The following is a 27,144-nucleotide window of genomic DNA, read 5'->3' on the forward strand; positions in this document are numbered from 1 at the left end:
GTTCACGGTGCTGAAGGTTGTTAGAAGACCCCTGTTCCCCTCCCAAGCATGAGGCAAGCAGGTAGCTACTGCGGGGCACTGTTCTGGCTGTGCTCCATTTCATTATAGATTTTCCCATTTCCCAGAGTTCCCCAGGAAGAGGGATTGATTGTTACCGTATTTTTTGCTCTATAAGACTCACTTTTTCCCTCCTAAAAAGTAAGGGGAAATGTGTGTGCGTCTTATGGAGCGAATCCAGGCTGCGCAGCTATCCCAGAAGCCAGAACAGCAAGAGGGATTGCTGCTTTCACTGCACAGCGATCCCTCTTGCTGTTCTGGCTTCTGAGATTCAGATTTTTTTTTTTCTTGTTTTCCTCCTCCAAAAACTAGGTGCGTCTTGTGGTCTGGTGCGTCTTATAGAGCGAAAAATACGGTAAATGACTCTGGAAACTCTAGCTCTGTGAGGGGAATAATGGGTCTCCTAAAAGCTCTCTGTAGTCATAACAAACTACAGTTTCCAGGATCCTTTGTGAAAAGTCATGATTGTTTTAAACGGTACAATACTGCTTTAAGTGTATTGTGCAAATGGGGCCTTAAGAGATTTTTTATTAAGCAAACTTGTTCAATAAAATAACTTTCATCAGAGTATCCCCCTGAGGCATAAACATGTCCAGTTGAAAAATGTGTCTGTGTTCTTTTAAAATTTAAGCAATATCATCCAAATGCCAGACACATTTCAGCCACTAGGCTTCCTTGGCAGCTCAAGTTTCAAATACGTGAGTAATATATTACATAATTGCTTTGGTGGGAAAAGACAACTCTTAAACTTGGACAGCTAAGAAACACCAGAGATGAAAATACATCTGGCATTTGTATGGACCGGAGCTTCTAAAAAAAGATGGCTGTGGTGGGGTTTTTTTTCTTTTGCCGACCATAAAAATGGCCATTTTAATGAAGTTTAGATATTAAAATCTATAATGAAATGGAGCACAGCCAGAACAGTGCCCCACAGTAGCTGCCTGCTTGCCTCACGCTTCCCAAAAGAGCAGCCCCTCCATAGGCCAACACTCTCCCTCATGGAGAAACCCACAGCTGCTGTAGCTAAAACAGAAAGTAGGCAGTCAACCAAAGTATGAGGGAAGGTGAAAGGTCATTTTACATGCCCTGTCCCCTTCACCTAATCCTCCAGCCCTTGTGGGAAAGGCCAAACAGCAAAGACAGCCTTTAGCAGGTGACCAAGCAAGGGAGGACGCCAAGAGCCCCAGAAAGTCAAAGACAGGGATGGAATGGAAGTGCATGTTTACCTCTCTTGGGAGGAAAGTCAGAGCATAATACAAGGAAGAGGAGCAGGAACCTCTATGCCACTTCACCTGCCCTCACCCCATTAAAGAGGGCTTGTTTCTTTTTTGTCTTTGTGTGTCCTCTAGCGGTCATGGATGGGGCTGCAGGAACTCAAAGCAGTCTTAACAGCCAAGGTGGCTTCTGACCATTTTGGATTACACAAGTCTTCCCTGCTGCTTTTCCCAGAGGAACTTGTTATGTATTGAAGTTCTCACCCTGGCCACCAGGGGTATTGTGTACAGTCATACCTCGGGTTGAAGTAGCTTCAAGTTAAGTATTTTCAGGTTGCACTCCGCGGCAACCCGGAAGTAACGGAGCACGTTACTTCTGGGTTTCGCTGCTCACGCATGCGCAGATGCTCAAAATGACATCACACGCATGCGTGGAAGCGGTGAAACGCGACCAGCACACGCACAGACGTGCAGTCGTGTCTTACGTTTACTTCAGGATGCGAATGGGGCTCCAGAATGGATCCCGTTCGTATCCAGAGGTACCATTGTATATAGTTTTCACTCAGGTCCACGTCAGTTAATTTAGGTGGGAAACCCTGGGCTGTTGTTACAATGTTGACAGCCGGCTGCCTATAAAAGCAGGCCGGCTGAGCTGTTTGCTTTCAGTTCAGTTCCAGTTCAGTTCAGTTCCAGCTTACTTAGAAAGAACTACTTGGAAAAATCTCTGTGTCGTCTGCTATGTCCACTCACTACTTAACAGAACTGGGAAAACCCTTTTGTTCCAGTCCCTTGCTTTTATGAGCCACCACTGGTTTAAAGAGCCAACAAAGGCTTTCACCTCATGTACTTGGGGAGTCCAATAGAGCTCCGCTGAGTTTGCTGCCTCACAATAACTAGCATGTTCCTATTTCCATGCTCTGCCCCTTCCGGAGCCCAGAGAGCACATGTTGCAGGATCTGAAGCATGAGCAGATATGCCACACACACACACACACACACACACACACACAAAGTTGTCTTCATGCTATGTACCTAAAGTACCCATAAATTAAAGTGAACTCGCCAAGTCTTAAGAGGTAACATCCTAGCAGGTAGTAGAAAAAAAGGTAAGGGATCCAGACCAGAGTTCAAATCCCTGCTTAGCCATGGAACTCACAAGTTAACATTGGGCAAGTCACTATCAGCCTAGCCTACCAAACGATGTCAATAGTGGATGATGGGAAGGGGTGGGGTGCCATGAATCACCTGACCTGCTGCTTATCAAGAAGTAGACGGGTGAGCTGGTAGCAAGGTCAGCACAGTACCAATGCACTGGCAGAGCCAATAGGGCACTCCTGCTGGTTTGTTTGCACTGTACTGACTTCATCTCTGCCTTAGCCCTCTCCTTCACAGTAAAAACCCACCAGAAGTCAATGAGCGGCAGTGTCGTCGTCCCACCCCTCACACTGTCTGCTACAAAACAAAATTGAGGGTAAAATGGGATAACCCCAGGTATACTACTGTGAGCATCCAAAAAGAAGGATAGGATCAAATCTGATTAATAAATAAGAGAACTAAGAGCAAGGGGGGGGAGGAAATGGGGGGGGGGAAGACGGGCACGGTTTTCAAGAGAGAGGGAACGAAGGCCTACTTGGCAGACTCCTTCCACACAGATATCATGCTTCCCTGGTTCACAGGGCGTCCCATCAGTCACAGTGTCTTTGTGCCTGTAGTAGAAGTTTTCTCCCTTTGGGATACAGTTTAGTTCACATTTATTGGGTGCTGTGGGGAGAGGAAAGCGAAAAAGCAATGCGTTACTCTGCATGTTCTGTTTCCCCCACAAAGGCACATACAACGTTGTGCAGCTTTATTTATTTATATAAATACTTATATCCCAAAGAATATCAGGGCACTGCACAGCAATGTGAAAACACAAGAAAATAAATGGTTAAAAGCAGTATGGAATCATTGAAACGATTGACTGCACAATAAAGATGCAAGCAACTGCATAGGGCATGCTCTTTGAGTCCCTGAATCAAGTTGAAGAAGGCTTTCATTCATTTCATTTCATCCATTCATTTCATTGGGGTTCCTGTTTATTACAGCACACTTTCTATGAAGAAAACTTTTTTCAGTACTGAGAGGATAAAGCCTGATTATCAGTACCTGGAGAAAGGATTTAAAGGCTGGGCTGTATATTATTACTGGTTTGAATCAGCCCACCATTATTGAACTGTGACATGTTGAATGAAGCAGGATTTGCACACGTGTCAAGGGCCATATGGTAGTTTTAAAGCTGATCAAGGGATATGCTGAGGGCAGAGGTGGAGCTAGCGGGGGCAGGGTGAGTGCCCTGGGGGGGCACAGCAATGTCACCCCCCCCCGAGGGATGACACCTGGGGTGGCCCGCACCCACCACACCCCCTTTTCCTCTGCTAGTGACTGAGGGCATATTTACAATTCAACATGGATGTCATTTTTATGTCAGCTCTCCTGAAGTGCATTACAGCTCCCCATAGAAAAGTATATTTTTGGACTAGACAAATGGGGATGGAATGGAAAACTTTGCAACAGGAAATGAATAGAGTTCACTTGTAACCACAGACAATGTGAATTAGCCATACTAACAACAGGGCTTTTTTTTCCAGTCGGAACTTGCCAGAACTCAGTTCTGGCACCTGTCAGCTGGGCACCATTCTAAGAGAATGAGGGATGTGTTCATGGTGAGTTCAGGCACCTCTTTTTCCAGAAAAATAGCACTGATTAGCAACAACCAGGAGTTACCAACTCTACACTTTAAATATAATTAAAATATATTCAAGTCACCTTAGGAACACACCCCAAGACCTCTCAAAATTTGGAACAAGGCCACTTACATACCATTTGTGATCAAACTGGACTTCTCCACAAATCCTGCAAAATCTATTTCAATGGACTCTAATCTGTTTTTGCAGGATGTAGCACTGAAGTACTGTCCAAGCAGAGATTTGATTCTAAAAGGAGCCATTTCACTTTCTCCATAATTCACTATGTCAAATGAACTGAATAATCAACGAGTAAGAGTAAACCCATGGATTACCTCCATAATAAGGAAGCCACTTGTATCTCTTTCCCTGAAATTCTGTCCCATCAAACTCAGCACATTGCTCTGCTCGAAAATCTCTGGAGCCCTCAGGACAGTTCTAGGAAGGATGAGAAAGAAATCTGTTATCTGGAACAAAGTCTGGAATAGAAGAAGATAGGCATCTTGCTTGGAAGAACTGTCCTGTGTGTGGCTTTCTATATTTTCTTCAAGTCAGCCTAACTTATGGAAGGTGATTCGGGATCCACTTATTCTATGCTTCCTCATTTTCAAAAGACTTTGGGTATCACCAGCATGCAACTGGAACCAGTGAACTAAGTGCTGGTGCATGGATACCTGGATTCAAATTGCCACTCAGCCGTGAAGCTCATTGAGTGATCTTAGGCTAATCAGTGGGCACAATAAGTGAGGAAAACTATTCAAACCTTCTATTCCTTCCCATTCAGAGTTCAGCCTTCTGCCTCTATTTTTTATGCCTTTCTTCTTACCTTGCATTATAAGAGTCTTTCAAATGCAATGTTGAATATCAAAGGGAAGGCGATTAAAGATCATGGTGATCAACAGAAAATGGAATCTATTTGGTGGAGACTACATAGCACATTTCTGGGCTTCTTTATATAATCAGATACTACTGCTTCTTCTGCTAACTCAAAATTTCCATGCGTAGCCATTTTTCAAAAGTTTATTGAGAGTCTTTCACCTCAGTTCGACCTCTACTTCATCCCCAAAATACATAAAAAACTAAAGTCAAGGAAATACTATCCAGGGATAACAGAGTGCTTACATAATATGTTTATAAAAGAAATTACTCTATTCAGAAGCAGATGTAAATACATACGCTGTACAGTTGTGCAATAGAAAGATTTTACAAAGGTTGTTCAATATAGTATAAAATCCCATTTGTCAGGAAACTAGGGGGGAAACGAATTGTATATATCAATGATCACATTCTTGTACTCAATGTTTGCTAATGTTAATTAGTTCTGAATAGCTGTCATGCATTAAAGGGTGAGAATGGTGTCCTTTTACTCATCTGTTAGCCCATTTGTTTTTGTTTTTGTTTTGGTCTTTAAGGAATGTGGTTTATTTTTTTATAATAATTTTTATTAAATTTTTAAACAATAAACAACATACATAAAAACATGTTATTTTCCAATAACCACATTTCATTCTCGTCTTTGGACTTCCTCTCATCTCTTGTTGCTGCACTCTAAACGCATAAATTACGCTCAGATTAAAGAAGTTTTTAAGTCAGACAAAAAGATAGGATTCCAAGTGGAGAAATCAAAGTTAGAAACAGAACTGTTAGAACCCAGCTCTAAGATACTTTCAAGAATGTATAATTTGCTGCTAAAATGGAATACACAGGATGAAACGGTTAAAACAGCTATGATAAAATGGGCACAGGACATAGGGTATAACATTATGTTCGCTGACTGGGAAAAGTTATGGACCACCGGTATGAAGTTTACGGCATGTAATGCCCTGAAAGAAAACATTATGAAAATGATGAACAGGTGGTACATGACCCCAGTCAAGCTTGCAAAGATATACCATTTGCCTGATAACAAATGTTGGAAGTGTAAAGAAGCTGAAGGAACATTCTTTCACCTCTGGTGGTCCTGTCCTAGGGTGAAGGCCTTCTGGGAAATGATATATAATGAGCTGAAAAAGGTATTTAAGTATACCTTTCCTAAGAAACCAGAGGCCTTCCTTTTGGGCATTGTCGGCCAGAGTGTGCAAAGAAGGATCGAACTTTTTTTATGTATGCCACAACAGCAGCAAGGATACTTATCGCTAAAGGCTGGAAAACACAAGATTTGCCCACATTGGAAGAATGGCAGATGCAACTGATAGACTATATGGAACTGACAGAGATGACTGGCAGAATCCGAGACCTCGGAGAGGAACTGGTGGAGGAGGATTGGAAGAAATTTAAGGACTATTTACAAAAACATTGTAAACTGTACGAATGTTAAGAAAGATGTAAGATTTGTAATTATATGGCTCCAACAAATTAGTAATAAGGGATTAAATTTAAAGGTAACTGAAAGAAAAGACAAATTTTGGATAAATAATATGCCAGAATTAAATTTTAAAGAATAAGTGGGATTTAAATTCTAAAATTTGAGATTTAATATTGGACAATTACATAATATAAATTGAACTAAGTAAATAATTTGCTAGAAAAATGTTTTTATGACAAAGTTAGTTCAAGGAAGTTCATTTGTAATCTTCCTTAAGACATTGAGTAGGTGTATCTTGAAGCTCTTGAAGTAATAGGGAGAACAGCAGCATAAAAGAACTCACTGGTCAATTTACCTTAACATTGCACGAGCGATAGTTTCGGGTAGGTCCTATGCAGCTGAACCCACCATCTGCCCTGAAAGAGAAATCAACAATCTGCAATGGCTTGGGGGGAAATCATAAATGACAAAAACCTACCATCAATTCATTCTTACATTTGCTAATAAAGTGCTAGCTGACAGTGAAGTCTTCTGCACTTCCCCTCCCCTCAGGTGGTAGGAAGTTTCAAGGTAGCCTTTTATGATATCCGTTTCCTTGTAAGCAGGCCCAGGTCAGATTACTTCTCCCAGCCCAGTTCAACTATGGTTTGTTGGAGCAAGAACAAGTGATAAACCTGAGCACTCTCTGCCTTCCCCTCACATGCCCACCTTCAAAAGGTATGATAGTTGATTAAACCAGTGTCCCAGCCGGAATTGCAAGCCAGATCAGAGAAATAAACAGAGACAGTAGGAAGACTCCTGGATAGCCAGTACTAGCCTTGAAGTAGCATCAGTTCTCCAAAAACAACCACAGCTTCCCACCCAGGAACAGGCCAGTGACACGCAGGCTCCTTTTTGTTTGGTGGCATGCAAGCTGCTCATTTCCCCCTCTCTCACTACCCTTGCACTAGGCTCAGCCACCACCTTGCCGGAAGATAGATGTGAGCCGAAATCCATGCAAGCCTAGCTGCATGGGAACCATTCTACGAGCAGCTGTGACGCGGCAGCTAAAAAGCCAATGCAATTCTGGGCTGCATCAATAGGAGTATAGCATCTAGATCAAGGAAAGTAATGGTGCCACTGTATTCTGCTCTGGTCAGACCTCACCTGGAGTACTGTGTCCAGTTCTGGGCACCACAGTTCAAGAAGGACACTGACAAACTGGAACGTGTCCAGAGGAGGGCAACCAAAATGGTCAAAGGCCTGGAAACGATGCCTTATGAGGAACGGCTAAGGGAGCTGGGCATGTTTAGCCTGGAGAAGAGGAGGTTAAGGGGTGATATGATAGCCATGTTCAAATATACAAAAGGATGTCACATAGAGGAGGGAGAAAGGTTGTTTTCTGCTGCTCCAGAGAAGCGGACACAGAGCAATGGATCCAAACTACAAGAAAGAAGATTCTACCTAAACATTAGGAAGAACTTCTTGACAGTAAGAGCTGTTCGACAGTGGAATTTGCTGCCAAGGAGTGTGGTGGAGTCTCCTTCTTTGGAGGTCTTTAAGCAGAGGCTTGACAACCATATGTGATGGTGTTTCCTGCTTGGCAGGGGGTTGGACTCAATGGCCCTTGTGGTCTCTTCCAACTCTATGATTCTATGATTCTATGAGCTGGGAAAGCCCAACTATATGACCCCTAGGCCAATTACATGGATCCCACCAATGTATTTGATGCACAGTTGCCCCTCCACCCATATGGCGTAGGACAGCTGCCCATAGAAAAATAACGACCATGCAGCTTGGATAGTGTTTTTAGAAAGTTCCCTAAATTGTAATTAATCAGCACTGGTTGCTAGTGAGCTAGTAACTAAAGAAGGGCAGAACCCTGCTGCATATAAAACATAGGTGCATAGTGATCAGTTTCCAGCTGCTATAATTTCCCATCATGTGAATTCACTATACTTTGAAGTACTGTGCTTTCGGTAAGGGAGGGGCATTGCCTTCTCTGATGCCAATCTGTACTGGAAAGAGCTACAATTTAATCAGTAGATAAACCCTTCAGGCAGATAAACACTCTGCAGAAAATGCAAAATTCACAGGGCAATCTTAGACATGTTTATTTCACAGTAAGCCCACTGTGTTCAATGGAGCTGACTTTCCGATAAGTGCATTTAGGATCACAGTCTCAGAAAGTTGGTGGTATATCAAACCCACAATTAGAACAGCACTTCTAATAATTCTGCAAAGTGAGACATGGCTGTAGAAAATGTGTTGGTTTTTCAAAGCAATATCGAGGCAGAGACTACGTATTTAATAGTATTCTCTGTCTTGCCAGTTTCATCCAGAACATACGTCTAAGGGTGCAGCTCTACCTGCCCTGGCAGGCTCAGGCATTTTTAGTACCACATAGATATGGCATCTAGTCTTTCTCTAGCCTTCACAAAATGACATCATGCTAACCATGTCCCAGTTGATTCTACAGCTTTTGTGAACACAGCAACAACTGAAGGGAATTTCACTTTCGGAAAAACAATCACTGCCCAGACCCAGTCTTCTCCTTAAAGAGATTTAGTCTGCAGTCTTAATCCAATGTACCTGAGAGCAAGCCCCATTGAATTCAATAGATCTTACTTCTGAGTAGACATGATTAGAACTGTGTTGCTAGACCACTCCATGCATTTTGTGGTCTAGCCCACAAAACATATTTATCATGGCATATAAGTTTAATATTTAAGTTCCAGCTAGACTCTTTATTGCTTTCCCTACAGGGGAGCCTACCTAACAGCTGCTCTCTCCTGTATTGGCTTCAGAAGGAGAAAGCTGGCAGGGAAAGGCTCTTACCTTATTGAATAACAGCGTCGCTGCCGAAAACTGACGCCTCCACCGCAGCTCCTGCTGCAGTCGCCCCATTCTCCCCAGCTCCCCCAGAAGTCAGTTTGCCTCTTTGCTTTACGAGCCTGTAAGAATAATGCAGCTGCATGTATGCTTTATTGAATGAAATATGTATACTGCTTCTTCAGAGTCCCTTCCCAACTCTACAATTCTATGATCATAAAAATCTGCTTAAGTGGTAAGAGGACCAGCATTTCGAAGCCCGAGAGCTACATATCAGAGTTGTAACACTGATGAGATGAATTTTGGGTTGTGTGTAGAATGTACAAAAGTAACATTTAATTTGAGTAAACTTAATAAGCAACCTAAATCAGAATATCCTTCAACAGTCAACAGACAGTAGAGCAGGGACCAAACAACGGGAGCTCACCCCATCGCAGGGATTCAAACCGCTGACCTTCAGACCATAGCGGGTGGCACTGTGGTCTAAACCACAGAGCCTAGGGCTTGCCAATCAGAAGGTCGGCAGTTCGAATTCCTGCGATGGGGTGAGCTCCCATTGCTCAGTCCCAGCTCCTGCCCACCTAGCAGTTCGAAAGCACGTCAAAATTCAAGTAGATAAATAGGTACAGCTCTGGCGGGAAAGTAAGCAGCATTTCCGTGCACTGCTCTGGTTTCACCAGAAGCGGCTTAGTCATGCTGGCCACATGACCCAGAAGCTGTCTGTGGACAAATGCCGGCTCCCTTGGCCAGTAAAGTGAGATGAGCGCAGGACCCCAGAGTTGTCCACGACTGGACTTAACGGTCACGGGTCCCTTTACCTTTAAGCCCCAGTGAATTTCATGACACTTATTTCTGAGTATGAGTGCATTGGGGAGTGCAGCTAATTTGCCCTCCTTTATTCTTCAAGCAATCAGCAAAGGTGTCAGAGTTTAGTATCACGAAATTTGGTCCCAATAATTTCCAGTTCAAGAATCCCAGGTGGCAGGACTGAGTGACAGTTTTGTTTGCTACACCTTAAAGAGCCACCATCTGTCAGCATTGATAGTACTGGTCTATAATATAGATGTTTTGACTTAGTATAGGACAGTTGCTTAGCCAAAACAGGCTATATCTATCTATATACTGTAGATATAGATATGAGTCCAGTTATGAATTTCTCTTCACAAAGTCTGAAGCATATTGGTGAAGGATGCCAACACATTAACATAACTGTTAGTATGTCCTAAGGGTAGTATCGAAATGCATCTAAGCCAACTGGAATTTATAATTAAACAAGTGGGGACCTGCAACAGAAAGTTGCAATGGGGAACACAACACTGCCATGCATCCTTCTCAAGGATACACCATTCCATTCCCCTAGTTTTTCATTCCTTTTCCCCACCCCACCCCAACCTTCAACAGATGTTCAGTATCATGCAATCTCAGCATGTTCAGTCACCAGAGTTTCTTTTTTCTTTTCTTCATTGTGTCACTTCTGCAAAGCTTTTAGTTATTCCCAACCCTGACGCTGCCTTCCTTTTGTGCATGTAGCCATTTTGACTACATAAAGATTCACACTTGCATAATGAGTTTGCTAAGAGCACAAATACAAATGCAAATACCTCTACTGGCGTTACAAGTTAAAACATTTCAAAACAATAGGATAAATTTAAGAGAGACAGGAATGGGGCTGTCGAGGATCACAAGGTACTCGATTGTTCTGCTTCACGCTGTCTATTCCCTAGACCAGGGGTAGTCAACCTTTTCATACCTACCGCCCACTAATGCATCTTTCTTGATGGTGAAATTTCCTTACTGCCCACCAGTGCTAAATGGAAGGAGGATTCAGCTTGTGCCGTAGAACCCCCTACCGCCCACCTAGAATCCTGAAACGCCCACTAGTGGGAGGTAGGGACCAGGTTGACAATCCCTGCCCTAGAGGAATGATTCATTAAGAACACTTTGGGGTAAGATGGAGATTAAAAAGGAAACCACTGGGGGAGTAATGGTTGGGATACTGCCAGGGAGATAAAGTCCATCTGAGCCCCCAAGCCGGCTGCCGGACGATCCATCGACCTCCCGTAGTCACGCAGTATCAGCAATTAGCGACACCAAGCCTCAGAAACAGATTGCCACATTCCTGGGCTGATGCACACTCTATCAGCAGAATTCACACAGCAAAAGTTGCACTCAGGAGGGTATCATTTAGAATGTTTATTCAGTGTTGGTCAGAACAAAGAACAAACATGACTGCCTGCTAGCGTTCTGGTGCAGAGAGAGAGAAAACGAAAGCAATAGCAAACATAAACATCCTGAGAAACAGGAAATACGCAGACTCTGTGACTCACAAGCCTGCTCTCTCTTAAGGTGGAACGGAAATATCCTAACAGTAATGTCCTTGTCCCTATCGGCTAGGAGAAACCTCATTTGGTTTTCTCTTGGAGCCGTGGGTTGCAGATCCAATATCTTGCTCAGCACCTGTTTGCGGAGTCTGCTGTGCAAAGGGAAGTCCAAAAGAATATGGCCCAGTGAATCTGGTACTCCCTGATTACAGGCACACAGACAGGCTAGGTAAGGAATTTGCAAGAATGTAACTGTGGTTGCTGCGGAGGGGTGGAAAAAAAGAAAACAAAAAAGGCATCCCTTTCTTGCTAAGAGTATCTATGACGGTTCACCGCAAAGTACAGGAAGATTAAACATCTACAAACCATCCAGCAGAGCATAGAGTTTAATTTTGCATCTTAAATGTTTGAATTTGACCAAAGTTCATACAGGGCTTATGTTGTCAATTTAGTGACTTCTTGGTCCATTTTCTGATTAGATGCCAGATCTTGTTTAAATATGAAGTGTTCCAGGTTGAAAAAACATGACTCTACCAGCATTTGCTGATGGCCCCAGTAAGTTTCTCTCTGAGTTTCCAGTTTAAGCTCCAAATAAAAAAAGATACGGCTGCTGGAATACTCTGAATTAGTGTGCTGAGAAACAGATCTTCACAGGGCAATACTGGTTTCAGACACATTGTGTTTTATAGATTATATGCTTAGACCTTAGACTATTACCACAATCAGGGCTGGCCTTCATCATTTTCATACCAGAAGAAAAAAGGTCAGGTGGTAAATGCACACTTATCAGAACTCATGTCTTTTGCTTCTTTTTTTCTTTTGATGACACACAAAGATAAAGGAGGAAAAATGGCATACCTTTGAGCAGGCTAGGCCCAAGACATTCTGCTGCCTGAGGCAAATAATAGGAGGATGCCACTGTCCCATTGCACATACAGAAGCTGACTGGGCTTGACAGCTGATTCCAGGGCTGCTTTTCCCATTCGCAAACAGAGACTATTTACTCAGGTGATGGGGTGCTGAATTTGCCTCTTGTAGATCCTGTTTGTTTGCCTTCCTGATCTGGTGACCTCTTGTGGGGCTATCCAGAGTGCCCACCCAATCCTTCAGCTTGAAGGGGGTTCTTCTTCAGAGAGAGGCATTCTGGGTCAGATGGCCCAGGAGAGTGTGCAGCACTGCCACATTTTAAAAATCATCACAGTTCTCAAAGTGACTTTAAACTACATTTAAAAGAGAACTTCTAACTACTGAAGAAAAGTGATGGTCATCTAGGCAATCTCCTGAGCCTCTTTACTCAGAATTCTGTGCTCTGAGGAAAGGCCCTCTTCCTCAAGAGTCAGGCGGCAAAATCGCCAGCACCGCCGCTGCATTAGCTGCAGTCTTAAAAAAAATAAGCAAGGCAGGGAGTGGAAGAGTGGCAGTGGGCAAAAGATGGAGAGGGACAACAATGGCAGAACTATCAACTTTTTGCCTCATTCCCCCCCCACTCTGTGCAACAAGGCAGTGTGCAGCCCGCCCACTGGTTCTGTGTCAAAGTACTCTTGCTGCCCACTTGGTATGAAAAGTTAGACCACCTTGTTCTAGAGCCAAGGCACCAAATATGGGTGCCCTCTGGATGTTATTAGGCTCCAGTTCCCATAAGATGCATCCAGTATGGCAAATGAGCAGGGATGATGGGAGTTGTGGTCCAGCAACATCTGGAGGGCGCCATGTTGGCTACCCCTGCTCCATAGGATGGCAACCAGAAATCACCAAGAACCTGCTGAATTAACTGCTGAACTTTTATTCAAAAGTCTGTCCAAGCATACTGGAAATTCACCTAATTTACTCCTAGTCACCTAATTTACTCCAAGTCACCTAATTTACTCCTAATTACTTCCAGAGTTCTGCCTGGTATTTTGCTTGTTCCCCTCAATGGACTGCACTACAGATACAAATGCATTTAGAAGGTGATCTTTTGAGTTTTATGGATAAGGAGATGTTTAATAGAATTTCATATGGCAGCCTTGAAAAACCCTTCTCAGAAAGTTAGTGATGCTACAATTAGTATCACTACAGCTTAACAAACCAAGTAATCCAATTACTAGGCTTGACTTTGCTCTGGTACAAACTGTGCTGCTGGCATATAATCCCAAGATTATGAGCAATAATGAAGATATTGTTACACCGATCCGCCTTCTCAATCCACTTCTCACACTCACTGTGGCGACATGTTCTTGGGCACAGAATATGTCCAGATTTGGTTCCCTTTGCAGGGAGATCACTGGAGGCTTATTGGCATTGTGTGTGTGTGTGTGTTTATCTCTCAAAGGAGTCCAGGGCGGCAAACAACAAGGGGAAAAACAGTAAAAGCTTATTTAAAACAATTCTAATGCAGATGCAGACTAGGAAATCTATAAACTCAAAAGCTTGTTGGAAGAGGAAGGTCTTCAGCAGGCACCAAAACATCAACAGAGACAGCACCTGTCTAATATTCAAGGAGAGGGAATTCTAATGCATGACTGCCATAACACTAAAGGCTCAAATCCTACATTGTGTGGAAGAGACTTTCTGATAAGATGGTATCTGCAAGAGGCTCTTGCCTGCAGAGTGAGGTGATCAACTGGGTAAACAAGGCATGAGATGAACTTTCAGGTATCCTGGTCCCAAGCTGCAGAGGGCTTTATAAACCAAAACCAGCACCTTGAACTTAGACTGGTAGCCAAATGACAGCCAGTGCAATTCTTTCAAGGCTCAAGTAACAAGTTGGCAATGATCCAGCACCAGTGAGCAGCTGAGCCACCACATTTTGCATCAGCTGCATGCAGACAGACCAAACTAAAGGGCAGTCCCACATAAAACACAGTGCAGTAATTCAACCTGGAGGTTACTTAAAAATATACTTACAGTGCTCCTGTATCAGATCAGATGCTTAAAGGTAAAGGGACCCAGTCGTGACCGACTCTGGGGTTGCGGCGCTCATCTTGCTTTATTGGCCGAGGGAGCCAGCATACAGCTTCTGGATCATGTGGCCAGCACGACTACGCTGCTTCTGGCGAACCAGAGCAATGCACGGAAATGCCATTTACCTTCCTGCCGGAGTGGTACCTATTTATCTACTTGCACTTTGACGTGCTTTTGAACTGCTAGGTTGGCAGGAGCAGGAACCGAGCAACAGGAGCGCACCCCGTCGCGGGGATTCGAACCACCGACCTTCTGATTGGCAAGTCCTAGACTCTGTGGTTTAACCCACAGCACCACCCGTGTCAGATCAGATGTTTACAGAGCCCAAACTCAGCTCTTTGTCTGCTTTTATTTTATTCACAGATACCTAGATAACAACTTCCCCATGGGTAGGGAAGGGGACAATATATATGTTGTATACAGTCACTGACTCACACTTGCACACATGAAAAGGTTAACCTGAGCTCAGGTTGCCAGTGGGTGTGGCTTAGCATGCTCTACTCATTTTCCTTCTCTTCATGTTTCTTGGAACAAGCAAGGAGCCATGTGGCTATGGCTGCCAACTATTGTACAAGAAAAACTAAGTGAATTCAATCTTTCCCAAAGGGAGGTGTTAAAGCCTGGATCTTTGCTAGTCTGATTACATGTTCTTTTTTGTTTGTTTGTAAGGAAACGAAGTTATTTTCTTTATAAAACATTTGGAAACTTTTTTTCCATTTTTGTTTTACTGCCAATGGATAGACACTTGTCTGATGTAACTTCTGGAAACTCTGTGAATAAAACATAAACTTATTTGCAATGCTAAGTCTCTGTGATTTATTCTAACCTAAGAATTTTTTTATTCAAAGAATAACCTAAAAACATTTATTCAAAGGTGGGTGGTGGCAGATGTAAATCTAACCAAGTTTTAATGTGCTTGGAGATCACAATTATGTTCAGAAGAAAGAGTAAGAATCTCACTGCAGATATTTCAGGTATTTCCTAATCATTCAGAAGGAAAGCTAATGAGAACAAAAGGAAGATGTTTGGCAACTTTGTCAGGGCTACGAAAGCAGTCTTCAGTAGTGCCCTGACCATTTACCCTCTCCTGTCCAATTCCAGTCTTATGCAATATGAAAGGTTGTTTGGAACAGTGAAGACTTAGTACAGGAAAATAGTACTAGGAAAACAAACAAACAAATGCTAATAACCCTTTTAGAATATTTTTGAGACTGTGCAAAGAGGCAGGCCAGATGCTCACTAACACAACATATCCAATCTTTATATCAAGAGAGATGCAGGTGGGATACAAGCTCATCTATTGCAATATTAAAATAGAGTCAACATGTGTGTCCTGTGCGGGGAAGGCTCAAAGCACTTAGCCCATGAAGGAATAAATCATTTCTTGTAATCATTTCTGTAACTCCTGATTCATTGCCTCAGTGAGACAGCTTGTTTGTAAAAAGCTTTCAAGGTGAAATGGGATAAGTATCTTTAATATGCATAATAACTCCACGGTTATCAAGGAAATGCACTTGTACAAAACAGGAACCTCCTGGGCAAGGGAAGATAAATAAAATACTGACAGCAGAAGATGAAACAGAAGATGAAACAGGAATACAAAGTAGCATACTAAATAGCAGTGTATTAATCTTCAAATGTCAGATGCAGAATAGTCAATACCTAAAAAGTAAAGGTAATCTAAGCTGATAAATGTTGGCGCTGCAATGCACTCAAATCTAAATATACAATAAACATGTTTTTTAAAAAACTAATTCTTCTGCCAACAGCTATGGCAGAAATAAGAGGCAGTACTGCATCAGTTTTTGCCCTGGTTCCCATCCAGAAACCAGGGAGTCTAGATTATACTAACTGGATGTCTTTGAAGGCTAACTCTGGTGCCATAGTACAATGCATGTACTATGCATTGATGCAGAATTTGGTATTTATTCTGGGGCAAAGGTAAAGAGCAATTGGCTTTTGGGTGGTGGGGGGACATCTAATTCTCTCTGTGTGTGTTTTAAGAAAGAGCATTCAATCATTTAAGTCCTCCACCAGCAGTCGGAAATTGCCCAACCCCAACAGCTCAGTTAGAACTAATCCGTATTTGAGGCTTAAATGAGGCCAAAAAACAGTCATAAGAGAACCCCTCCCTGTGCGGCCTATCAGGAACCGGATCCTAGCCTGCACCCTGCTTTGGCAAATGGGAATGAGGGCTGGGAATTAGGCTGTGCCAGGGGGTGGAGCCAACAGTGGGCTTCCCTCAGATCCGCCCCTTGCCCATTATATGGGTTGGGGTATGGGGAGCCTGACACCTGGCCTTGCAAGGTGATACATATAATTGGTCATGTGCCAGAGTTAAGTACTTTAGCACCACACTTATTCAAATTAGAGAGTTTTAAGACCACCATGCTTAACCTGGACTGTATCATGTCCAGCATTTCTTAAAAACCTAAAAAAGTAGGGCATGAAGAAGGAATTATTTTTGAAGCTATCAAAATACATTTTGTGTAAAGATGATAGTACAGTCAATACCTTGGGTTGAATATGCTTCAGGTTGATCACGTTCAAGTTGCGTTCCATGGCAAGCTGGAAGTAACGGAGCGCGTTACTTCTGGGTTTCGTCGCTCGCGCATGCGCAGACGCTCAAAATGACGTAACGCGGATGCGCAGAAGCGGCAAAACGCGACCCGCGCATGTGCAGACGCGCTGTCGCGGCTTACGTTGCGTTCAGGATGCAAACGGGGCTCCAGAACGGATCCCATTCGCATCCCAAGGTACCACTGTATATCGATGGGACCACAGTCTCTTCTCAGAAATACATTACAATCTACTTTCTTTGAAATTAGTGATGGACCTCCCACCAACTTACAATGGGCAGGTTCCAGCACATTGTTGACTCTCTTAATTCCCACTCACTGATCTGAAACCACTACAATTTCTAGAATAATTATGATTATTTAAACAAGTAAGTTTAAAATCAGCCCTGCTGGATCAGAACATCAGAACAAAAGTCTAAATAGGAACAGCTTCCTGTTTTCCACATTGGTCATCCAGATGCCTATGGGAAGACCACAAGAAGTCCACACAGACAATAGCTGTCCCCCATTATTCTTCCCAAGCATCTTGTATTCAGGGAGGTATGCTCCTTCTGATTGTGGAGACAGCATATAGCCATAATGACCAGTAGATGTTGGTAGCATTATTCTCTTTTAATCTGTAGATAATTTGCAATTTTTCATCTGCCAACAAAGTTGCATAAATGGCATTCACGTGCTGATCTTCCTAGCATGGTTTATTACTTTTGCTCTGTCACCTGACTCGAGCTCCAGAACCAGCCACTCACAAGGACATCTGAATACTTACCGCCAACATGGAAGAAGGCATCACTGTTAGTATAAGCAGTAGGAACGCAAATGTCATCATGTCCTGTGGAGGTGAAAACAGAGTTATTCATCACAGAAGACCAAATTTGTGTTAGCTAAATGGTTTTGTTTTGTTTTGTTTTAACCAGTGTCGGCTCTAAATTACTGGGGGAGAAGGGACAGAAAGTCCCTAGCAGGACCTCATCAATGTCAACATTCGTTCTTCATCTGTACTCTTCCTTTGAGGCCAGTATGCATGGCTACCAAGGAGAGGGCAAGACAAACTGAGGTTGTTGCCAGGAATGCCTGGCCAACAATAGCCTCCTGGCAGCAGAGTAACTGCCGCTTACCAGGAAGGGATGAAAAGGGTTGTGCTGTATAGACATACCAGCGGAGCAAATCTAGTGCTCCTGCTCCTGTTTCTGCTCACATGCTTGAAAAACTCAGGTGAACAGCCAAGGACAGTAAGGAGGAGGAACAGCAGATAGACTGAGGGGCTCCAGTGCGGCCCTCACTAGGGTATAGGCCTTGGCACATGTCCTGGTTTTTACCTCACATTTCAATAAAATATTTTCAGAGCATCTTGCAACATGTAATTAAAACAGCAAAAACACTCTTCAAGCCAGCTCCTCGAGAACCACCTAAAGTTAGTGTAAAAATCATTAAAGGCATGAGGAGGGAGAGAAAACCATTTTACCAAGCAACCAAAGGTCATCAAGTGGACACCAGGCAAACTGATAAGGGGAGAATGTTCCATAGCTGAAACACCACCAAAAAGGCTCTTTTATCATAAGAGACCATTTTTAAAAAGAAAAACAGCATAATAATCATTTACTTTATTTAATACTTTGAGATCTCTCCTTTCCTCTAAGGCGCTCAAGTGTACATATTTCCTCTTCTTCTCCTCCATTTTAACCCTATGAGATCGGTTAGGCTGAGAATGAGCAACTTGAACCCTGGTCCCCCAGGTCGTGGTATACCTGAAGGAGCGTCTCCACCCCCATTGTTCTGCCCGGACACTGAGGTCCAGCTCTGAGGGCCTTCTGGCGGTTCCCTCACTGCGAGATGTGAGGTTACAGGGAACCAAGCAGAAGGCCTTCTCGGTGGTGGCACCCACCCTGTGGAATGCCCTTCCATCAGATGCCAAGGAAATAAACAACTATCTGACTTTTAGAAGACATCTGAAGGCAGCCCTGTTTAGGGAACTCTTTAATGTTTGATGTTTTATTCTGTTTTTAATCTGTTGGGAGCTGCCCAGAGTGGCTGGGGAAACCCAGCCAAATGGGCGGGGTATAAATAATAATAATAAATTATTATTATTATTATTATTATTATTATTATTATTATTATTATTATTATTATTACAACACTCTAGCCACCACACCACACTGGCTCTTACAGAGTAGCATCTGTCCAAGTCATGCTCAGAACAAGCACATTGAAATCAATGGATGTGATTTACTTAGATTCGTTGATTTAAGTGGGTCTGCTGTGAATATGACTTACTCAGATACAACTCAAATAAGAACAGCAGTACAGAATTATCACACCACAAATAACAAATGGGATAATTGCAATGCTTGGACTTCCCTTTCTGGGGGGAAATGCAGCAAAATCAACAACATCATAAATTACAAATCCATTTAGTAAAGATGCCTCCATTTAGGAAATCTACATGTCTGAGAGGTGCAAAAAGATGACGTGAGGGGAAAAGATAGATTGGAACTGCCTGTTCGTTACCTCTTGGCAGACCAGGACATTTAATTGATGAAAGAGATGTTAGAGATAAACAGATCACTGAGCAGAAGAGAGATCTGTATTTAAAATACACTGTGCTGGAACAGCAGGCCACGGTCCAGTAGCCGCTGCTGCAGTGAAGCGCCACAGGTAAGGCACGGCTCAGTGCGCAGAGGAGGCAAGGCAAGTGGCACGTGGAGTGCCACCTTATCTCTGGAGCTCTGGTGCAGCAGTGGCCACTGGACTGGGGCCTGCACCTCTGGGAGCCACAGGTGAGAGCTGAGTGTAGGATGGGGACCAAAGGTGGGCAAACTATCCCAGAAGGAGCACAATGTGTCCCTCCCCAAAGGTACTACCCCTTCTCTAGCACCCCACGACAATTGTAATAAAAATATATCCCCCATATTCACATGAAGCTATACTAAGTTGGTCCACTTCCCCATCTAGCTCAGTATTGTCGACAAGGACTGACAGTGGTTTCCCAGGGTTTCAGATGTGGGCCTGTCTCAGTCCTCAGGACTTTCACCGGGCAAAACATGTGGCTGTAGCATGGAGTTACAACCCTTCTCCCTATGTCAACTCTGAACTGTGAAGAAACAGTGATTCATGAAGGTGCCAAGGTAGCGAGGATGTAGGCTGAAACATCCTGGAATTCTTTGTGAAGCCAGGTGCTTGTCTCTCAAGATAACAGGCCAGAGGAAATTCTAGATCTTGGTTACAACACATTTCAGAAAACCCTGTCTTTAATTAATGAAGAGAAGAGTATCTCAACATGACGATATGCTTTGAGTTTATAATCTATTTATGTTAATATCAGCCTCCTTAGCAATGGTGCCTTAATGCTGAATGTTAAGGCTTCAAGTAAGCAGAGATGTCAGATAGTATTTTTAAAAATGTCAAGAAGACTGCAACTCCTGGGGCAGGACAGCTATCAAGCCAGGAATTAAAGTGTACAGAGAGCTGAAAACTAGGTCTTCCCTGATGCAGCATCTGTCTCTGGGATATTGTCAGAGTCACTCCCCAGTTGGGAGATTTCACAGCTGCTGCAAAACGTCCTTGGCTATTTGGCACTAAGTCACCTCTTGCATCTGGACAGAGGTGCATGTGAATAGGGTGGTGGTAATAGAGGAAATAATCTAATTTTCTCATGCTGCACTATAGCGCAGCAGATCATTATATAACATTTTATAATCCACAAAGCATGAACTGTGGCAGTGGCTCAATGCATAAATATTGTTCTCTGTCACTTAATTTTCACATGGTAAAGAAGTGCTATAACCCATTTCTGCTGAGACCCTGCGGTTGTAAAATCCTTGGGTGAATAAGGACATTTTTGTTTTTGATACACAATTCTGGAAGGAATTGTGTGCACTCATGGTGTTTATTATTTATTAATGGAAATTATGTATTGGACCCAAATAGCCATTTCTGGGCCTGCACAGAATAGCTCCTTCCTATCCATCTTTCTACTGCAGCCCCTTGCACACATACACACACATCTCTGAACAGCTGCTCCTGGAGATCAGGTGATCCTCCAAAACAGGACACAAGACAGTGCCAAGGATGGAGGTCAGTAAGAACAACCATCAACCTCTGACCCTGGAAGCTGGACCAATATCCACTCATGTACATGGCGCTTGGATCCTGGCTTCCTTTGGCACTTCTTCCATAATTCCACATTAGCTACTCAATGAGGCCCTGGAGGGATAAATATCTCCCCCCCCACACACACACACAACAGCAGGGTTTTCAGATATAGTAAGGAGATTCCAAGCAAAGCATATTTCTAATATGTGTGGTGGATTTCATACCAGTAGTTAGAGCAAGGGGAGAGAACCTTTTTTGGCTTCCTGTGGGTAAATTCTGACACTCTCAAAAACCCTTGTATGGGATTTCACCTAGCTGTCAGGTGCCTGGGAACCACAGCATAAGGGGCATTCCTAGCCCCACACTTTCAAAAGTGGTGAGCGTAGGCCTGACAAAGCATTTCTTTCTCCACTCCACACCAGCTGATTGGGGAGCGAGGAGGAAGGCTGTATTTTGCAACTGTAAACGGAACGTGAAGTGTCAGACCTAGGACCAGGGTCCAAATCTTCACTCAGTCGAGATGCTCAGTGGATGATCTTGGGCCACTCAACGTCTCTCAGCATAGCCTACTTCACAGGTAAAATTGGGGAAGGGGGAGAGAACCATGTTCACAGCATTTAGCTCTGTGGAGCAAGGGTAGGATATATGTACACATAAGCAAGTGTTTCACAGAGGAACATCAGCCTATAAGATTATGTTATATTATGTTATGTTAGCTTATAGTGAGGAAAAGAAGTACTTCAGTCTGTATACTTGCAAGTCCAGACACTATTCCCCCAGCCATTAACACATACAGTTTCAGGGGTGTGTGCATTTGTGTGATCTCTCTTGGCACTGCAGCACATGAAAGGAAGCACGTGAGGGACTGACTGTGCGATCAGAACAAAATAACTGTGTTGTTGGAAATAAAACCTGTTTTTCCCTGCAAGTAATAATTACTGTCTTTTCACCACAGCATTAACAAAACTGGGATTCATTTCTCTTTGGAATTCATGCAGAAAGAAACAAACAAGCAGTGGCAGTATTCTTCCATACAAGGTAATTTTTCTCTGCACGGAGAATGTGTTTTTTTGAACAAGTTAGCAGACATAAATGTAAATGGGTGTGTTCACATACAATAATAACTGTGAAGTTAAAGCTTCAGTGTATATCTTCCTATATACATAAAAAGTGAGGTTGTCATCACACAGCCCCCATTGGGAGGATTTGAAGTGCCTCATCACAATCCTGGATTTGCACAAAGTCAGGGTAGGGTAAGAGAGCAAAAAGTGAATGCAGTTGCACAACAGTAGCCATGGCATGCAAGCAAGAAGGGGAAGGCACGAGTGGGGGGGGGGAGTGGTGTTCCCTCTTACCATATCCATCAACTGAGTTGTAGCTAACAGACTTGTTCTTAAGACTCTATCCACCTTGAAAGGTATATCAGCATAGGGTGTGTGCACAAAGGGGGCTACACAATAGGAGAGAGAGAGTAGTATAGAAATGGGGTGATCTGTGTGCAAGGCAGAGTTGAGGAAAGTAACAAGGTAGGTGGAGGAAAAAATGGGAGTGAAGGTGAAAATGGGGGTACAAAGGTGGAGTAGGAGGCATGGGCATGGCATTGCATATGAAAGCAGGGGCATGAAAGGGTCTGAAGAAAATGAGGGGGTGGTGGCTTTATAACTGGGCAGAAGCTGAAAAAAGTCCTTAGTACAGTAGTTGCAGTGTGTGGGAAGGAAAATGCAAGAGATTACCAGGGGGGGTGGTCTGTGCAAGGGGAGGGCTTTCACAAAAGGAGGGGAAGCAGCAAGCATGGGTATGGGTATGGGGGAGAAGGTGGAAACAAGGGTGCAAAGTGGGGCTGCAGAATAGAAGAGAGAAGAGGTTTCAGAAATGGGATTCAGAAGACAATGATGGAGCTCCCCGGGGGCCGACATTTGTGCGCCCCCCCTGCAACTCCCAAGCCTACAGCAAGCGGGGGGGGGGGAGAGAGAGCTGCAGCAGCTGCTTCACCACTTGCCACTTTGCCACTCATTGGGCTTGGGGGAGTTGTGGGCGGGGTTGCACCAAATGTCACCCCCCTTCAGGATGACACCCAGGGCGGACTGCACCCCCTGACCCCCCCTTCCTGCACCCCTGTCAGAAGGTGAAAAGGGAGCTTAGTAGTTGCATGGGGTGGGAAGGGGAAGCGCTAGGGAGTTAATATGGGGGGAATGGCAGGGGGAGTGGTGCATGATCTCCTTTCATGATATTCCTTTAATGTAGAACTATTTGATGTTCAAACACTTGTAGCACAAGTGAATGACCAGGATCATGGCAGCTTGCTCCGTCCCTACCATCCACATACTGTACCGGATATTAGATTTCCCTGGAAGCCTGTGTATGCAGATCCCAACTGATTTATGCTCCAACCTCAGAAACTATTCACTCCATTTTGTGGTGTATAGATTGTACTGGCTGGGACCTACAGGCATGCACACACCCCCACACACATGCAAGCCCCTATGGAAACTTGATGTCCAACACAGGGGCATCAAGGGTGTGGCAAGTCAATGCTGTACTGTACTAACTTCATCTCTGTGTATTGGAGTGAACATGCAGTTACCGTTGTTCACTTGAAGAACGGCAAATGTCTCCACAGATGTCAGGCACCTGATTGACAAGGGTCTAGCTGCAAGGGGGTGCACTGTCTGGCCAATGCTCTTTCTGCATGACATGTGGCAAAAGAGACTGCATGAGAATAAGCATCTGCTGATATGATGAGGCCAGAGTATGGAACTTAACTGCTGATGACATTAGTAGGGCACATGGACATGAGCATAAAGAGAAGGCCTGAAGAGCATCGTCTATGAGGAAGTGGAACCAAGTAAAGGGGGTAGAAGTAGCTTAAGTTATTGCTTAAGGTCTAAAAATAATTGTAGTCACAGGACATGGTTACTGAACATTGGGGAACTAATTAATTAGGATGCATACATTATTACTACTATATTGCTTTGTTTGATATCTGTTCCAGCTTGACTGGCATCAGCTCAACAATCACAACCCCCTCCCCCAGCCACCAAAAAATATATACAGTTTTTTGAGGTGGAGATGCCACAGAATAAACATGGGATCTTTCTCGTGTTGAGTGCATGCTCTGAAAGCCTTAGGATGATCCCTCCCTGAAGAAGCTCCCACTAACACTAACCGAGCACTGCCTCTTCATGCTGGAGAAAAGCTACACCTGTTGAATTTCTATCTCTCTCTGGCAGCTGTTAAATAGACGGAACCATTTTCTAATAGTCAGATTTATTGCACTCTGATTAATACCCTGGAATTTTTGATCCGCTCTTAAAAGGAGGCTGTCCCAACAAGTCTTTTGGTTTTTATGTGGAGAAAACCGCATAAGAAATGCCTTGATCCTGCAAACCTTTCCCCACACAAAGTATTTTTTTATTAAAAAAAAGACAAAGAAAGAAATTCCCATGAAATCCTGCCTACAGGATCAAGCAAGTATTTGAAACAGCTCCAGAAAATCTGTGGAATTGTTCACACAACCATTTTAGCATGTAGCAACATGATTGTTTAATCAGCCCATGCCAGCCACCACGGTTTGTGCCAGTTGTATAATGCCACCCACTGCTGTCCACCTTGTGCTGAGCTTAGCTTATTTCACCACTGGCACTGAAGCATAACTGCACATTTTCATGGGAGTGCAGTCTGGCTCACAGACAGCCACTGTTGCTTTTCGAAGCAGCCAAGCATATACACAGAAGTGATACTTAAACAGAGGCATGTGTAGAAACCAATGGATTTTGTGGTACCATAGTTCCAAAACTTGGAACTTACTTTCTGACATATAAATAAAAGCACCCTTATCACCTTTCCTGCACATGCAGAATCTGTTAAATGTATACACTGCCTTCTCAGCTCGAAACTGAGAAGATTATCCAAAGGCAGACAATCCAAGTATATATGAAGCTCAAATTCTACCTGCCTCCCACATGGGAATGTCATCTTAGCTATTTGATAATATTTGAATTACTGAAGCTATGGGTGGATTAACATTAATTTAATACGTGAGGCTGCTTTCTTACTGCCAGGAAATCTGATGTTTATAATAACAAGGCTCACATTAAGTCATTTCTTCCCTGTCACTTTTACAAAACTTTTTATTATTCCGATAAAAAAGCCCCAAACCCAGACACTATGTGGACAACGAGAGGCACAAAGAGCCAGACAGTCAGTAATCCAAAACGAAGACTTACCTGTAGCTGTGCTTGTCTGCTCACAGATGACTGCAAGAGGCAGCAATGCTACCTTAGGTCACCACCACTCAAGTCCTCAGTCTTCCAGCTCAATCAGTGGCTCTTTAACACCACCTCTCTCCTCTAGCTTCTGTTTGGTTACTAATCCTTTACTGCACAGGAAAAGGAGAGTTGGGTTTCATTTAACCCCTTCCGCTGCAAAAGTTCCTCCACAGCTTTCCTGTTTTGCTTTCAGAAGCTGAAGTTGTAACCATGCACACATGGAAGGGACAGGCTTTGAATGATCTCCAGCTCTTTAACCTGAGTGTCTTTGAACAAAAAACAACAACAACATGCAATCTGTCTTTGGCTGCACAAGTCATTTCCAGGGCGGGGCCTTTCTCAGCTAAGTTTTTATTTTAGCCACAGGCAGCACATCAAAAGACAAGAAAAAGAGATTATTGGAACGGTCTATAATTGCAGCTGTTGTTTCTCATTTCCATTAAAGTCCTGGAGTTTAAACAGTGAGATTTTGCAAATTGCATTTCCTTTGCAACCTGAAAACAGGCCTACACCAAAGTCCACCTTTGAACTTTTCCCCTCCTGCCCTTTGAAGCCAGGAACATCAATCCCAAATCTTGTGCAGGGCTGGATCCATCTTCACAATGCAGTGATTCAGATTCTTAGGACTTGTACATCTCAGAAGTCTGGAAAAAATGCAGAAGCACCAAGATACGAATCTCTGCTTGAAGAATTTGTTTCTACTTTAATCTTCATTTGACAATAAGAATCCTCAGGAAAAGCCAACTGGAAAATAACTATGGTATTGAGCTGTGCACACACACAAAAAGCTGGTGGGAGGAATGCTTGCTTTTTCCTCCCCTTCTTTGCAGTCCTGTCTCTAAAGATCCCCTGGTTAACACCACTGGAATCAGGCAGGAGAAACAGTGCATTCTGCAGTACCTAGACCTCACATCTTTTTTTAAAATAAAGCTAGGACCCACAGTGATTTGATGGGCTATGTCCTATAGGCCCAACTGAAGCATAACCCTGGTTGCACAGGGTTTTTTGAGTATTTTTTATTTCTGGAATTTCTGTGTTGCTTTTCAAAATAAAGTTTTCCTAAGGCAACTGATAATAAATGGGGGGAGGGGGAATCTGACTTTAATTTAAAAAAATTAAAGACTAAAAGAACAACACAGTATCCTAACAAAGAAATGATAATATCAAACTTTTTCATCTCTCGGCATTTGTCCACTCTGAAATATAACTGAAATACTATTGATTAGCTCAAAAACCAATACATTATTTACTAGCAATATACAAATCTGAAGTTGTCAGCCAACTACAAAATTAAACAGCCCAGCATGTTCTTGTGCCTTTAATACCAGCTTAATCTGCAAAATCAGCAAGTGAAATTGTTCCTTGGATTGAGATGTTTGCAGATGATGTAGCTGCTGCTGTTCAAGGTACAGCAGGGGGCAGTAAAGAAGTTGCCTTGTGGTGCTTTAAATAGCCAAGTCAAACCTGCTTCTTTTCACCAGAACAGTGGTACCTCGGGTTACAGGCACTTCAGGTTACAGACTCCGCTAACCCAGAAATAGTACCTCGGGTTAAGAACTTTGCTTCAGGATGAGAACAGAAATCGCACAGTAGTGGTGTGGCGGCAGTGGGAGGCCCCATTAGCTAAAGTGGTACCTCAGATTAAGAACAGTTTCAGGTAGAACGGACCTCTAGAAAGAATTAAGTTCTTAACCTGAGGTACCACTGTATTAAATAAATTGACACGCCTAGACCTCATATGAGTTCAAGGGTCCTCTTTGTGTGTTCTAACCTTCCTAGATATAAATGCCCAGCAGTGATAGTGGCTACCTGATGTGTGCATGTAAAACCTTGTT

At 43.3% G+C, this 27,144-nt stretch overlaps 1 protein-coding gene across 4 annotated transcripts in view; it reads right to left on the bottom strand.

Moving 5' to 3' along the window:
• The window catches only part of PAPLN (papilin, proteoglycan like sulfated glycoprotein), a 57,307-nt gene extending 31,715 nt beyond the window's left edge, over nt 1-25,592 (bottom strand). For 2 of the 4 annotated variants that reach the window (XM_083746385.1, XM_083746383.1), the window contains exons 1-6: nt 25,268-25,588; nt 17,719-17,781; nt 9,116-9,231; nt 6,654-6,714; nt 4,329-4,431; nt 2,901-3,031 (exon numbers count right to left, since the gene is read on the bottom strand). In XM_083746385.1, the coding sequence (XP_083602511.1) occupies nt 2,901-3,031; nt 4,329-4,431; nt 6,654-6,714; nt 9,116-9,231; nt 17,719-17,778 (471 nt within the window). In that variant the 5' untranslated portion in view covers nt 17,779-17,781; nt 25,268-25,588. Of the gene's footprint in view, nt 1-2,900; nt 3,032-4,328; nt 4,432-6,653; nt 6,715-9,115; nt 9,232-17,718; nt 17,782-25,267 lie in introns of all 4 variants that reach the window. The other 2 variants (XM_083746384.1, XM_083746386.1) reach the window with 2 other exon arrangements.
• Nucleotides 25,593-27,144: the final 1,552 nt, after the last annotated feature.

The sequence above is a fragment of the Podarcis gaigeae genome (genome assembly GCF_964106915.1).
Source record: "Podarcis gaigeae genome assembly, chromosome: 1".
Lineage (NCBI taxonomy): Eukaryota > Metazoa > Chordata > Lepidosauria > Squamata > Lacertidae > Podarcis > Podarcis gaigeae.